We start from the raw sequence: 16,543 nt of genomic DNA, 5'->3' as shown, positions 1-16,543 counted from the left end.
AATAAAAGTTTAGTGCCTAGGCCCTAGATCAAGGGAAGTAATAGTGCCACTCTATTCTGCTTTGGTCAGGCCCACCTGGAATACTGTGTCCAGTTCTGGGCAGCACAATTCAAAAAGGATGTTGAGAAACTGGAGCGTGTCCAAAGGAAGGCAACTAAAATGGTAAAGGACCTGGAAACTATGCCCTATGAGAAACGACTTAGGGAGCTGGGGATGTTTAGCCTGGAGAAGAGAAGATTAAGAAGTGATATGATAGCCCTGTTTAAATATTTGAAGGGATGTCATATTGAGGAGAGAGCAAGCTTGTTTTCTGCTGCTCCAGAGAACAGGACCCGGAACAGTGGATGCAAGCTACAGGAAAAGAGATTCCACCTCAACATTAGGAGGAACTTCCTGACAGTAAGAGCTGTTCAACAGTGGAACACACTCCCTCGGAGTGTAGCGGAGTCTCCTTCCTTGGAGGTCTTTAAACAGAGGCTGGATGGCCATCTGTTGGAAATGCTTTGAAAGTTCCTGCATGGCAGGGGGTTGGACTGGATGGTCCCTGTGGTCTTTTCCAACTCTATGATTCTATTATAAAAGATCACCACCTTCAAGAAAAGAGGTCACAGCAGACAGACCACTCTCCCCAGAGGACAATGGCAAAAATGAGAGAAGCAGATTGAGGGGGAGGCTGCAAGAGAAAGGAGCAGAAAGAAAAGATCCTCAGCTTCACCATCACCCCCCAAGGAAAGTGGCACACCAAGTGTCCCCCCCTTTCTTTCCAAGGGAGGGACATTGGAATGTCTTGCTGCTGCTCTGTATCACCCTCTCTGATGGCATCACCCAGTGCAGTCTGAACCCCCTGCACCCCCCTAGTGACACCACTGTTGAAGAGGTAAATGATCCCAATTAATGTAAGGAATATCATGGCTGAATGAAGATTCATAATCCTAAAATCTAAGCATTCCCTTTCATTAAGACATTTGCTAAGAATGCTTATCTTTTGCAACAGCATTATGTTTTCCCATTATTGTTAATGAAGGTGGGAAAGAGCCAAATTGCTGAAAAAAAGTGGTAGATCTGTCCACCTGGAACTTGTGGGTAATAAGTAGTAAGATATAGGATAGTTAACATTAAAAAACATGAGATGAATAGAATATAAAATTTATCAGGATATACAAAATGCTGAATGTTCATGAGGCAAGCAATATGAGCAGGATGCTTCAGAATCCTAAAACTGGACTCAGTAAATACTTTAATCGTACTGCTATACGTACTTGCTCTTGGATTCAGTCTTTATTTTCAGCAAAAGGTATCATTACCATTAGCCATAGTGAGACAGATTTTTTAGTATCATGAGAAGCAACCAATTGCTAATTTATATTGTTTTATTTTTTAGGAAGGAAAATACTCTTGTAGAATTTTCTAATAGATGCCGAAATGACATGACCAAAGTTAGAAACAATGTCCTTGACATTGGGGAAGGGACAGAGTCACCACTTGCCTCAATAAGCAAGTTGTCTTGGATCAGCCTTGTAAATGACAATTTAAAGTTAAAGGAATTGTTCGACTTAAATGAGGAATATGATATACAGCGGGCCTTCCTTATCTGTGGACTTGCCACTCGCGCATTTGAGCATCTGCAGATAGCAAACCCTCATTGTCCCCAATGGTGGTGCGCACGCAGTTGCGCCACCATAGGGAAAAAAAGTCCCTTGCCCACACTCCAGCTTCCCCCCTCCTTCCTTCCCTTCTCCCCCCTTCCTTCCTTCCTCCCTCCCTCCAAAGCTTCTGCCCTGGCTTGGCTTTGGGGACAGAGTCTTCCATCCAGTCAGCAGGGGCCGGGGCCGAGGCTTGATTCTCAGAGCCCTCATCCCCAGGCCCAGCACTCAGGACAGAGCCTCTGGTCTCTGAGACTCAAGCTCTCTCCGGCCAGCGGGTTGCAAAAGAGCTGGGACCAGGGCTAGGGCTTGGGTCTCAGAGCCCAGAGACTCCATCCTGGGTGTTGGGCCTGGGGACAAGGGTTCTGAGACTCAAGCCTCAGCCCTGGCTGACTGGGCGGTAGACTCTGCCCCCAAAGTCAAGCTGGTGTAGAAGCTCTGGAGGAAGGAAGGAAGAAAGGAAGGAGGGAGGGAGGGACGGAGGAGAAGAGGAGGGAAGGAGGAAAGACTCCAGTCCCATTATCTCTAATGGCAGTGTGTCCACGTGGCTGTGCCACCATTAAGGACAATGGGACTTGAGCATCTGCGGATTTTGGTATCCATGGGGGGGGGGGGGTCCGGAACAGATACTTAGGGCCCACTGTATTAGCTGTTTCCACAGTGAAAACAGCATGATGAGCATAGCAAGAAAGGTATTTATGGCTGTAAGATCTTACACATTGGCTGCATCTGCACTGTAGAAATAATCTGGTTTGCCACCACTTTAACTGCCAAGGTTCAATGCTGTAGAATTCTGGGATTTGTAGTTTGTTGTGGCACCAGAGCTCTCTGACAAGAAAGGCTAAATGTCTCACAATACTACAATTCCCAGAATTCCACAGCACTGAACCATGGTTGCTGAAGTGGCGTCAAACCGGATTATTTCTGCAGAGCAGATGCAGGCATTGTTATAGGAGTAATGTATAAAGAATTTTGATTTCCATTTTTTTAAAAAAACCCACAATATGTATCACATCACGTTCTGCAAGACACACTTCAGCAACAAAGCTGAATATCCCTGTAAATAGAATGAAGAATTACCTTTCTTAATTAAATGCCCATTTCAAATTTATTTAGGAAAATGTGATAATTGATAAACAGGGCCATAAGATCTGATGAATACTAACAAGTTATTGTTAATTACAACAAATGTTCTAATTTTAGAAAAAAACAGAAATAAAAGCACACATACATTACAGAAAATATTTTAAATACTTATTTCATTATTATGATCTCATTGCCTTCAGACAGAAAACAATCTATTAAAAGCTATGGCTATACATGCATTCAATGCCTTAAAAAATCATCAATAGCCAGGACACCTTCCATACTACACAATTACAGCTCTATGATTCCACTTTAACTGCTCTGTCTACATCCTAAGAAATCCTGGGGTTTGTAGTTTAGTGTGACATTAGAACTCTCTGGCTGAAAATTCTATCTGCCTCTCTAAACTACAAATCCCATAAGATGTAACCATGGCAAAGTCTAATCATAGTGTTGCAACTGTGTAGTGTGAATGGGCACCAGCTGGACACCATCTTTCTTTCTGAGCCCACCTAATTTCCAGCCCACCAAAGCAGATATGGAAGGTGTACTAGAACTGTGAGAGGAGAGGAAATCTGTTTCCTCCAGTATTTGTGGACAGGCTTTTTATTAACACAAAGGCCCAGCTGGATACTACCCAATGTCAGCTACAACATCCTTGCAATAAATATTGCAGCTAAAAGTCAAAGTTGAGTGTAAGGAGAGATGGTATGGGAAGGGCGGGAGTACAGAAAGTTTTGAGAAAATAGTACTTCAGTAAGACTTTGGGAACAATATTATGATTTGTTAATTGCTATTGCCAGAAGTACCTTAACACTGCCATTCCCTCTATGCTTCACAGAGAGGAAGGATCAGAAACAAAATATAGTGTGCCTTTCACATTTGCTAGGGACTTAGTTCCAGGGCACTCTAAGGATGAGAAAAAATATGCTCTCTCAAGCCCCATTATAGTCAATGGGTGGTGGCAGGGATGTGGTTGCATTGATGCGACCATGGGCATGTGACAACATTGATAATAATGGGACAAGGTGATCTACCAACACTTGAGTCCATGTCTGGACTGATCAATATGGCAGGGCCATTGTACCTGTTCTCCCTAAAGTCAACTGAACACGTGAAACTGAGAACTGTCTGAATCTGTAAATGACTGCAATACAGAATTTTTAACACAGGGCCAGAGCAGATGGATGGAAAGGACCAGCCTGAGTCCACTCCAGACGCAAGTGGATAAGGTCTGCGCCAACTACACAGCCTGCTCTAAAAGCAGGCTGTAGCCACAGGACCCAACCCATGCCATCAGGAGTCGGATTATCCCAGTTCCTTTTTGCTTCAGTCCAAAGTACAGCAGGGCAGCTTTGGGCCACATTGGAGGCGTGCGTCATTTGAACGCCGTGTCTCAAAAGCATCCGGAAGCCACTTTTTTTTATCCGTCTGTTCCCAGCCACAGAGAACGCCATACATTAAAAACAGAGGAATACATATCAGCTGTCTGCAAAACATATTTGAATGGCAGCTTTATAATGAAACAAATGCCTACTAGAAGTTGAGCTTACATAAGGAACACGTTAGCCCCAGCAGAAGGCAACTGTGTTATGCCAGCGAATAAAATGAGTCTATTAAAGTATTCTCAAATGAGAATTCATCGTGCCAGCCTTTTAAAAAAATTCACTATCATCTCCAATACAAGAGGATAAAAATAAAAATCAAACCCCACTGGGAAAATGAAAGGTTGTATATCTGATACTTGAAGATGAAAGTTTTTAAAACCAAATGATTACTGAAGTGCTCAGTATTAGTTTTACACTAAGTCTACATGCTTGTCCCAAATGCTTTTACTCAAGAGTTGCATGTATTCCCATGATAAAAAATGGACAATAAATAAACCTCACAGCATAAATAAATAAATAAATAAATAAATAAAATGTTTATGCATACAATCTATAAACTGGAAAATGTATTCAGGTTGAGAACCAGATAAATTTAAGTGCATTTCTCAGCAATAAGATATTGTTTCCAAGATACTTCACAACATCTTCTCTTGGTATATTCTGTCATTTGTTTTTTAAAGCTTGAACAAAAACATAAATCTTTCCTCTGCATGTTCTACTGAAACCTGAACATTCATTTCAAATACATCTCTATCATTCCAAGGTAGATTACAGAGCTCAAATTAATCCACAGCTCCAAATCAGCTAATAGTAAGACTGAGTTCTGGGAGAAATATAGTTTTAGTGGCAATGCCTATGAAAATGCAATTTCTTTTTCCTTTACCACTAGATAATCACAACTGGCAGCCAATCACAGAGAAAGGAATCATAAGATATAGGTTATAATGAATGTAGGTGTATTGGTAGAGTATGCAGAGAAATGATTGATAGCCAGGCATTATAATATAACTGTAGGTAGAGTCAATGTTTGGAAGGAACTCATTACTTGCAATCATTTCCTTTCCCAATACAGTGGTGCCTCGGGTTACGAAATTGATTCGTTCCGCTGTCAATTTCGTAACCCGAAAGGCTTTCGCAAGCCGAATCCCCATAGGCGCTAATGGGGAAAAGCCGCGATTTGGTGTAAAATAGCGCCGAAAAGCACCAAAAGTTTTTTCGTAACCCGAAAAAACTTTCTTAACCCGAAACAGTTTTTTTAAATTAATTTTTTTCGTATCCTGAAAATTTCGTAAGCTGGGTAATTCGTATCCCGAGGTACCACTGTACAGGTTGAATCTCCTTTATCCGAGATGCTTGGGACTAGAGGAATGTTTTGGATTTCAGATTTTGGAATATTTGCATATACATATTGAGATATTTTGGAAATAGGACCCAAGTCTAACCATGAAATTCATGTATGTTTTATATATACCTTATACACATAGTCTGAAGGTAATTTTATACAAAATATTTTGAATAACTTTGTGCATGAACCAAAGTTTGTGTACACTTAACCATCAGAAAACAAAGGTGGCACCATGTTAGCTGCCCACAAGGACAATTTTGGATTTTGGCATGAGTCTAGATAAAGGAGACTCAACCTGTAGCAAAAGTATATCTACTGTATATACTTATGTATAAGTCTAGAAATTTTAGTCAAAAATTGACCCCAAAAACCTGAGTTGACTTATCCATGGGTCAATTTATTTTAACTGTATTTTAACTCTCATTTTAAAAGGAACCATGTCCTGGTGAAAAGCAAGAGCATAATCAATCCTGAAAGCATTGACCTCCCTCTGTTCTCTCATCCATCCAGCCTTTAGGATGAGCACAAACAGTCATGCCTGCTGGAATTCTGTAAGTTTTTTGGCATTTTTTTCCTTGCTTCATCCTTTAGATCCTTTGTCATATGCCCCGAAGTTTTAACCTCAATGTATCAAAATCATAATTTGATATCAAAATAATATCAAAATCCATAATTTTGGCCCCAAAACCTACCCTCAATTTATACATGAGATTGACTTATAGTCGAGTATACACAGCACATTGCACTATGAGTAAACAAGTGAAGGATAAATTCTCTCTTCTTGGGGTATAATTAACTTTTCAACTGCTATCACTGTTGTGAGGTGAAAGAATAAAAGCACATGACACAGGCATTGGCTTGCACAGCGTCTCATGTTTCTTCCTCATATTCTGCTATGGGACTGCAAAAACAAAGTGAGCAGGAGAACAGCATCTTCTGTATTGCAATAAAGCAGCATGTAGCATTCAGGGTTTTTTCCTCTATTATAGTGTCTTTTGAGAAAGGGGAAAATGAACAATTTCATCAAATGTAATTATAACAGTAACAGATCGTTTTTAGGCCATGGCATTATAAATACTTTTAAAAATAACTTTCCAATTTCCAGTATGCAAAGGGATCTTGTAGCACCTTTGAGACTACCTGTGCAAAAGAAGTTGTAGTATGAACTTTTGTAGACTAGGTCTGCTTCCTCAAATGAGGAAGCAGATCAAGACTGCATCTGCACTGCAAAAAAGATGCAGCTTGATACTGCTTTAACTGCCATGGCTCAATTCTATGGAATTCTGGGAAACTGTCCATGGTATGTGAAGTTGAAGACTTTCATGGCCGGTGTCCATAGTTTTTTGTGGGTTTTTTGAGCTATGTGGCCATGTTCTAGAAGAGTTTGTTCCTGACATTTTGTCAGCATCTGTGGCTGGCATAGAAGATAATTGGATACACAAACACACACACACACACACACACACACAGTGTGACCCTGGGTAGGGAGGAGTGATTTCCATGTTAATCTGTGTATTATTATGTTGTTGATGGCAAAGTCTCTGGGTGGAAGGATAAACAAAGAGGATTAGTGTCTCTTAATTGGTGATCATTGTCTGCTGGGAAAGCCCCTGACCCTAGGTGGTTTCTCATTTGCATTTGCTGAGTCCTCATTTTGCTATTTTTCAGGATTGGAAGCCAAACTTTGTTCACTTTAAGGGTTTCTTCTTTCCGGTTGAAATTATCCAGGTGTTTATGGATTTCAATGGCTTCCCTGTGCATTCTGACCTGATAGTTGTTGGCATGGTCCTTCAGTGTTACCAAACAATACTTTATGCCCAGGATGGTTTATAACATGCTCTGCTACTGCTAATTTTTCCAGCTGACTAAGTCTGCAGTGTCTCTCGTGTTCCTTGATTCATGTTTGGACACAGCATTTGGTGGTCCCTATGTAGACCTGTCCACAGCTGCACAGTATGCGGTAAACTCCTGAGGCTGTGAGAGGGTCTCTCTTGTCCTTCGCTGAGCACAGCATATGCTGAATTTTCTTGGTCAGTTTGTAAGCTATTTGGAGATTGTATTTCTGCATCAGTTTCCCTATTCTGTCTGTGACTCCTTTGATGTATGGTAAAAATACCTTCCCTTTGGGTGGTTGCTTGTCTTCACTTCTCTGGGTTTTTCTGGGTCTGGCAGCCCTTCTGATGTCTGAGCTGGAATAACTATTAGCCTGTAGAGCAGTGGTTACCAACCTTCCTAATGCCGCGACCCTTTAATACAGTTCTACATGTTGTGGTGACCCAAACCCATGAAATTATTTTCGTTGCTACTTCATAACTTTAATTAAATAGGTGTTTTCCAATGGTCTTAGGTGACCCCAATGAAAGGGTCATTCGACCCCCAAAGGGGTCCCGACCCACAGGTTGGGAACCACTGCTGTAGAGCCTGGTCTAGGTGCTTCAATTCATCATCCAAGAAGTGGGGTTCACAGATCCGTTTTGCCCAGTCTACTAGTGTTTTTATTGTGCTTCTTTTTTGTCCTGGGTGATGGTTGGAGTTCTTGTGCAGGATCTGTCTGCGTGTGTAGGTTTTCTGTACACCGTGTGGCTCAAACGTTGGTTCAGTTTGCAGATGACTAGGACATCCAAGAATGGCAGTGTTCCTTCCTTTCCTTTTTCCATTGTGAATTGGATGTTAGGGTGGATGTTGTTCAGATGGTTCAGAAACACAGCCAGATCTTCTTCTCCATGTCTTCAAATGGTGAAAGTGTCATCCACATATTGGAACCATGTTGTGGGCTTTTTTGGTGCTGTTTCTAGGGCTTGCTTTTCAAAGTGTTCCATGTAAAAGTTTGCTATCACCGGGCTTAGAGGGCTTCCCATTGCTACCCAATCTCTCTGTTTGTAGAATCCATTGTCCCACTGGAAATAGCTAGTGGTGAGGCAATGTTCAAACAGGGCTGTGATGTCTTCTGGAAAAATTTGTTAGATAAGTGCCATGGTGTCCATTATGGGGAGTTTGGTGAACAGGGAGACCACATCAAAGCTGATTAGTATATCTCTGGGATTAAGTTCAAGGTTGTTGATTTTTCCTATGAAGTGAGCTGAGTCCTTAATGTAGTGGGGGATTTGCCCTATATGAGTTTGTAATCGTGTGGCCAGGAACTTGGCCAAATCATATGTTGAAGATCCAATAGCACTCACTATGGGTCAGAGTGGAATGGAATCCTTGTGGATCTAGGGAAGTCCATAGAGTCTTAGTGAGAGAGCCTCAGATTTGCACGAACTTTGTCTTGTGGTTGGCTGAATTGAGCAGTTTTTGATCAGGGTGTTAGTTTTTCTGGTCATTTTGTTGGTTGGGTCTTGTTTCAATTTTTAGTATGTTGCAGGATCCAGGGGTTCCTTGATTTTTCATTTGTATTGTTCTGTTTCCATGATTACATTGCCTTTGTCTGCTGGGAGCATGATGATTTCTGGGTCTGAACTGAGGCCCTTGATGGCTTTTCTTTCTTTTTTGGTTATGTTGCTGGGAGGTGGTTTTGCCTTGTGCAGAATCCTGGCTGTTTCTCCTCTTATCTCTTCTGCTTTTTCCTCTGGGAGATGGTGGAGGGCAGATTCAACCTAGGCATTCTTCAACTGGGATTCTGGTGGTGGTTATTGCAAAGCTGCCTCCTTTGGCTAGGATGGATGATTTCTCTTTCGAAAGTTGCTGCTATGCAAGATTGATGATAGTTTGTGATGTATCCAGTGAGGGTTGGTATATCTGAAAACATTAGCAGTTCTTTCTAGAATCTCTGTACCTCTTGTATCAGGTCTTATATCTAGCCACTATTGCTTAGAATACAAGAAATCTTTATTTTAGTCATCACATCTATTTCCTGAATTCAGAATGCCCATCTGAAAGATGATGCCTACACATATCCTTCCAGACATGTCTGTTTATATGTGTATCAACTTGACATGGCTGCTAAAACATGAGGCAACTTGGCTAGCCTCTTCATAGTTACACTTCAAAAGTGCCCACACTTTGTAGTGAACCATGGATACCTCCTGAACTATACAACGTTGCCGCAAGCATTGAACCTAGTAGCTGAGTAACACAACTCTAGCAATCTACACACACTCTTTAATAGTACTCTATAAACCCTTCAATAGTGATTAAATACATATCAGCAAAATGCATTAATGCTGTGTTCAGTCTGACAGAGTAGTCAGTAGGGAGAAAAAAGACTCAGACTGAATAGAGACATTAAAAATTTGAAGATTCAGCAACACTTCAATGACAACATTGGAGGTGCTTTTCACAGCTACCTCAATTTAACAACTTCCCTTCAAGGAATACATAGCATAAATGACACGTGAGTTTCATAAATCATTTGAAGTTAGTAAGTGTTGATACTTACCTTCTCGTTTGGTTAAATATTTTTGACACTAATATAAGCTTTCATATAGAGTGATATGACTACGGAAAATTCATGATGTACATGCAAGTAAGTGTTAGCTCAAACTTAATTTAAAAAAAAACCAAGGAAAGAAAAAAACAAGGAAAAGAGACAGCTGGAAGGAAAGATCATTCAAAGAAAAGCAAGAAATTGAGTTACATAAGGTGTTCAGTGGGCAGGTAAAGAGAACAGGAAACTGCAGTTTCAAGTCCTCTAATGGTGCTGGTAGTGGTCAATGTTGTTTCTCCTATCACTGGTCTTTAGACTTTCTACAGAGCAATAAAAGAGCTGCTCCAAAGGTTATTTTGCTGGCCACAAATTCAGTAAAAGATAAAAATATATACAGGTAATTATAACATGCAGCACATTATTGGCCTAAGATAGTTATGACTTCCCGCTGTTTCTTTTCCTTGCTTTTTTTCCCTTGTTTTTTTTAAATTGACTTTGAGCTGACACTTACTTGCATGTACATCATGAATCTTCCATAGTGATTTCATCCTACTAATCCCAGTGTGATTTCTTAAGATTCCGTCCTACTAATGAATATTACTAATGAAACCAATGGGGGCTGTAATCCACAGTTATATAAGGGATCCCCCCACCCATTCAATATTTACATCACTTGATTTACCCGCAATTGTCAACATACAGCTAGATGAACTAAATGTATGAACCAACTGTGCTTGAAGTAATGGTGATATGGTATTACATTTGTGACCACAACACACCCTTCACCAAGACAGGTATGTGTATGCATAGCTCCTCTGAATTGCAACTTAAAAGTAAACGAGTGGAATTCAGTATGGGACTTGCATCTACATAAGTGGACTTCCATCCATGGAAAACAGAATTGAGCAGTTTTGCAATGTCCATATTCAGCAAGGGGCTGTCATGATGTTACTACAGCAAAATGTCCATTGCACCTCAGGAGTGATATGCATCAGGACACTTTTGCTGGTATCCTGATATGTATCTTTGCAATTCACTATGAGAGTGCAGTAGCATCTCTGCTATGTAGCTAAATATGCATAAAATTATGCAATGTAGATTGCAATAAAAGATTGTGGCCATAGTTTTTAACATTTACAGTAAAGGAACCGAAGTAGTCCCTCCATTTTTGCGGACTTCGATTATGCGCGAGGGGAAAATGGAGGGACATAAAATGGGGGGCACACCAACATTCAAGCCAATGGGGCTTGAATATTAGTGGATTTCCATTTTTGCACCAGGGGGCGGGGTCCGAAATGGATCCCCCATGAAAACAAAGGGGCAACTGTATTAATAAATGTATTATAGGAGGAAGGCATGCCCTCCCTCCATTCTCTTCCATCCAGAGGTAGAGAAAGGCAAGCCAGCTCCATCAGGCCTTGCCTGAAAGAAGAAGGCCTCCCTTCATCCACCATGCAGAGGGAGAGAAAGGCAAGCCAGCTCCATCAGGCCTTGCTTGAAAGAAGAAGGCCCTCCCTCCAGTCTATCTGCTGTTGTCCAGGTATCAGAGGGACAGAAGATCTGCTGGACTTTTCCCCTTTCCCACTGCCATTCCCTTCTGCTTTTGTGTCCTGTCTCTTTAGATTGTAAGACTGAGGGGAGGGAAATGTCTAATTAACAATCTGTAAGCTGCTCTGATAGCCTTTTGGCTGAAGAGTGGGGTATAAATAAATAAATATTATTATTATATTAGTACTATTAGAAAGATCAAACAGAAAAAATATAATAAATAAAATCAGTAGTAAATGCAAAGAACAATTTTTGTACACAATATTTCTGGATTTCTGATATCCAGGTATTAAATATGTTGTGTGTTAGTTGCAATCCTGCTGAAATACATTACTGGGCCCCAGCACCACAAAAGGAGCTAGTTTTGAACTTACTCAATGCCTTATGATACTTTTCAGCCAGGCATGTATTCTACTAATCAAGAGTGTTGAGTGATGCTTTCTGGACAAATAGGATTTTTGTCAATATTATGGCCAGCATGAAGTTTGTGCTGATCCTAAGCAAACTGTCCTTTATGTTTGTGCCACTCTGTTTCACATCTCCCAAGTACTGAAAGTAACAGAAGCTCCAGCCATTTGCTTACCATTTCTCTTGTGCGTCAGAGGCTGAGTACCAGAGGCTATCATGACTGCTGCCTGCTGCTCAGGCCAGGCAGTGGGCTCCAGGTGAATGAGATAAAATGTCACATGAAGAGTGAGTGACTCATACTATATAAGAGATTATTAAAATAATAAACACTACATGCACTTTTTCACTAACTATACAGCGAACAGAACAGAGTTAGATGTTAACACAAAGCCAACTTGCTGACAAGAACCTGGGGTGGAGGTAAGCTTTTGTGGATACTGACAGCGAATGTTGGTGTTCAAAGGCAGATGACATGATGTGTGTTATATTTCTATTACATCTCAGTAGAGGGCATAATTAAATTTGTCCATTCTGCTGTTAACAATCGTAACTGGGAATGCTCTTAACTAACTCCCTATTGAGGTATTCATAAATAAAGGAGGAGTCACAACCTTATTTTAAAAATATTTTCTAACAAATTTCAAATGTATGATCATTATCCTCACAATAATAATTATAGAATTACTTTCTGCACATGGTGTCTCTGTATAAGCAACACAATGTCTGAAGTGGCTTGCAGAGCCAAGCTCATTCTACTATAAATAGCAGTTCCTTTACTGTCATTTATTCTATTCCCAACCATAAAGGTGGCTATCCATCTCAGAATAAAACCACATATACTGCATTTTGGTTGAACCACCATTTATATTCATTATGTTCTTTGATGCCTGAACATTTTAACTTTCCCCTAAGGTACAGATTCATTTCTTGCTTAAGGAGCCCCAATGAAATTTCATATGGTTGTCATATGTCAACAGGTGACTTGAAGGCACACATACAAAGTACAGATTCACCATGTACCTGGCTCTGTTACAAGCTCTAAGAACAAAGCAGTAGGAACCTTTTTGCATGTTCCATGTGTATCTCCCTTCCTCAGAGAAAGAGAATGGATTTCACATGTTTTGAAATGAGTTATAATACCCCAGAACTTAGGTCTTCTCAGTAGCCAAATGTAGAGTCTTGAGCCTTTCATATCCTTTTTAAAACTCAAAAATTCTCCAAAAATTTAAATGTGTTAGTTTAATAAAAGGAAAGGAAATATATTTGGAACAAAGTTGTTGGATGTTACAAGCACTTGTACACCACAGATATGGAAGAAAACTTCTCTGTGCATCAACTTAGAATTTCAGAGACTAAATAAACACCTCCTGACCAAAAGAGTTTTCAAACCATCCCAAAAAAGAAATGTACTAATTGTATCTAGCTAAGCATTCTAGCCATTCACACACCTCTTTGGCCTTGCTAAAGCAGGGATGGTATTAGATTCTCTTGGCTTCCTGCATGGCTGATTTCAGAGCTTCATCAACCATGTCCTTCTCTGTCCAGAGTCAAGAAATGAAGACAGATGAGCAAGAAAGTACGTGAAGGTCATGATTAAGGTCATGATTAATAAAAAATGGAAGGAAGTTCTTCTGGACAGTTCCTGCATACTGATTCCTTTCTAGGCTCATCTTTATGATCTTAAATATTGTCCTGTACTGAGGAAGCATTCTGGCTGACTAGCCAGATAACAATGTCTAAGATAAAAGGAGGCAGTCCCCTTCCTCTTGTGTTATAAACACTATGAGACAGTAATTTGCCCGAGCCTGATTGAAGAGAGAGGACAGAGGATTTGAAATCAGTACTGGGCTGAAAAAAATATAATGTTTAACATGGGGTTTATAAGGAATCATTCTCACTCTTTCCCAAATTTTGTTCAACACTTTCTAATATCAGAAAAGCACAAATTAGTATGCCTGATTGGCAAGTGTAACAAAGGCTTCTCAAATTTTGAGACTTAGGGATATGGCAATCCTTTGAAGAAGCAGACAAATATGAAGCCGTCAATCCCATGAGTTTCATTCTTTTAAAGAATCTGTTGGGTTTTTAAGAGAAAGAAAGAAAGAAAGAAAGAAAGAAAGAAAGAAGAATCTGTGTTTTAGACGACTAGAACATCCATAACCCAAAAAGCCCTACCTGAATTAGGCAGAACTGGCCATGAGCCAAACCTGAAATTGCAGCTAACAAACTCACTTTCATCACCAATAAAAATGTATCAGTATGTTTGATGTAGGTTTGGGTAATAGTCCTTTAGACTGAAAAATCTTCAGAAAAAGCTAAAAAGAAACATAGCAATGTGAAATTTGCTTTGCATTTTGATGATCTATAATATTCAATTAGCAGAATTCATTTACTATTTTTAAAAGGTAGAAAAATTATGAAGAGTTTGATATAGTAACCTTAGACAAGCCCTTTATAAAATAATGTTTATAGTCTCATGCTGCTAATTAGCCTGTTTGCAATATAATTCATAATAGAAGCAAGAAAATATTAAATACTCTGCATAGGATTTTCAAAAGAAATGTATATGTTGCAAGAGAGCCCACTGTTTGTCTAATAAAGAAGGCTAATGAATTAGGATAAATAATTTAAGCACTAATTCCAATTAAACAAAAAAGAACATTTATGCATCACTAGACTAGAGAATTCCATTGGTTTGTTTGTCACACCAGAATATGAAATTAACTACTCCATCATGAATTATTTTTATAGAAGAGATCAAGCAGTTTTTACTGCTTTCTATCAAGTTTGCAATTAGCCTTTGAAAGAAACAGATTCATTAGAGAAGCACAAAAAATTAGAATAATAGGTGTTAAATGAAAATATATACATTGGTCTGTCAAGCAGATTTCTTTCACTTACATTACTTCATAATGGAGTCACTTATTAAACAGCATTGGCATAAATGTTATTGCCAACATAAACAGATCCACTATATCAATGAGAACTTGGAAAGTTAACATTTATCTACATTCCATTGATTTAATCCATTTACTTCAGTTGGGACAATTGAATTTAGCCCATTGTTAGTACCACAAAAATTTCAACAGATGATTATATATGACAATATTAAAAAGGAGAAAAGGAGGACAAGGGAGAAAAGGAATCTAGCAGCATCTTTTATACGGCTTCCAGCTTACACGGAAATCACGAGGGGAGTACAAGAATGACATATGTGTCTGTGGTGCACGCGCGCCTGCTACCACATACACACACCCCATTATTTCCTATGGGGCTCGAGCATAGGCGGATTTTCCCTTATGCGGGGGGATCTGGAACGGATCCCCTGCGTAAGATGAGGGCCCACTGTACAATAAATGACAATAAATAGTGATCAAAATCAATGGGGATATGCAGATATTTATCTCTGAGGAACATCAAGTAGATAACCAGACAATCTTCTTAAGGAAATTTAAATGAAAACCATGAGGCCCTTTTGATTTTGTTAAACTCTACCAAGTCCAACCAATGATAGGAGCTTCAGTCCAACTACACTACAAGAGTTACATGGTTCCCTGATGTAAGCTCTAAGTTACTACACAAAAATGTCATTACTTACCGCAAAAGTGTTACCAGTTACATCAATCTCTGGTGGCATAAAGGTTCCTTCTGGGTCATCTTTAAAAAGAAGTATCAAATTAAGACATTAAAATAGGATGCCAAAATACCTTAAGAATCTTTATCTTCTCCAATCAGTTGATTCAATTCAGAGTTATGTGAAAATGGCCACTTATTTGTTCAAAGCAAAAACAAGAAGATATTTTTTCTAATATTTTCCAGGCGTAAGAAAAAATTTCAAACCATTTCTTGAGGGTAGAGCTTACCTGTAGCAAAGTAAGCTATACAAGGTCTTCCTTTTTTCATAAAGTGTTGGGGGTTTGTTGTTTTGTTTTTTTGGCCTGCTGCTACAAGTAACAATGGTATCAGTGTGCTGACAGTCAAGTCACTATTTTGAATCTTCTACAAGGTTCAGGTCACTACTTAGGGAAAATGCAAGTCCCAACCCCCCCCCCCCCCACACACACACACACACAAAAGGGGAAAAAAGATGGAGAACATTTAGAGATATTTTGCAAAATGGACTTCATTTTAGGAGAGTTTAAAAATTATCAGAAAAATATCTTCTGAAAAAGATAAGCCTAGCAATAGTTCAGATTATGACTCTACTGAATTATATAGATCAGGGGTAGGCAACCTACGGCCCATGGGCCGGATCCGGCCCGCCAAGGCCTTCCCACCGGCCCCTGCGCAGTCCTGCCGCCAATTGCCGCTGATCGCCCCCGTTTTCGTGCCGCTCCGGGCGCCATTTTGTTTTTCAAAATGGCGGCCGAAGTCTCGTGTGACCTCAGGATGGCAAAGGTCATGCGAGATTTTGCCGCCATTTTGAAAAACAAAATGGCGGCGGCCCTCTAGGAGGCCTGATGCAGCCCCTGGAGCAGTCCAACAGGGCTCTAGGGGCTGCAGTGGGCCTGCAGCAGGCTCTACCTTGCCCTCCGCCCTCCTCCTCCTCTTCCCTAAGAGCGGGGAAAGGAGGAGGAGGCAGAAGGAGTGCAGAGCGAGGGAGAAAGGGAGCCAGGGAGCCACGGAGCCAGAGCCACAGCAAGGCGAGAGGTTGGTTCATTGGGGGAGGGGGTTAGCCAAAGCAAAATCCCCTCTCAGCACCTTGTGGCTTTTGGGTTGAGACTGTGCATGCTTGCTGCCTTTAATTTTGAATTGCATT

The 16,543-nt window shown here is 40.2% G+C and overlaps 1 protein-coding gene across 1 annotated transcript in view; it reads right to left on the bottom strand.

The window, feature by feature from the left end:
• LOC149318657 (kinase non-catalytic C-lobe domain-containing protein 1-like) overlaps positions 1 to 16,543 on the bottom strand; it is a 100,095-nt gene that overhangs the window by 68,445 nt on the left and 15,107 nt on the right. The window contains exon 3 of the mRNA XM_089510224.1: positions 15,383 to 15,441. Within this exon, the coding sequence (XP_089366350.1) occupies positions 15,383 to 15,441 (59 nt within the window). The remainder of the gene's footprint in view (positions 1 to 15,382; positions 15,442 to 16,543) is intronic.

Source organism: Sceloporus occidentalis, unplaced genomic scaffold (assembly GCF_023333645.1).
Source record: "Sceloporus occidentalis isolate IW3139 unplaced genomic scaffold, rSceOcc1.0.p SCAF_2, whole genome shotgun sequence".
NCBI classification, from domain to species: domain Eukaryota; kingdom Metazoa; phylum Chordata; class Lepidosauria; order Squamata; family Phrynosomatidae; genus Sceloporus; species Sceloporus occidentalis.
This window is presented reverse-complemented; position numbering and strand designations above follow the sequence as displayed.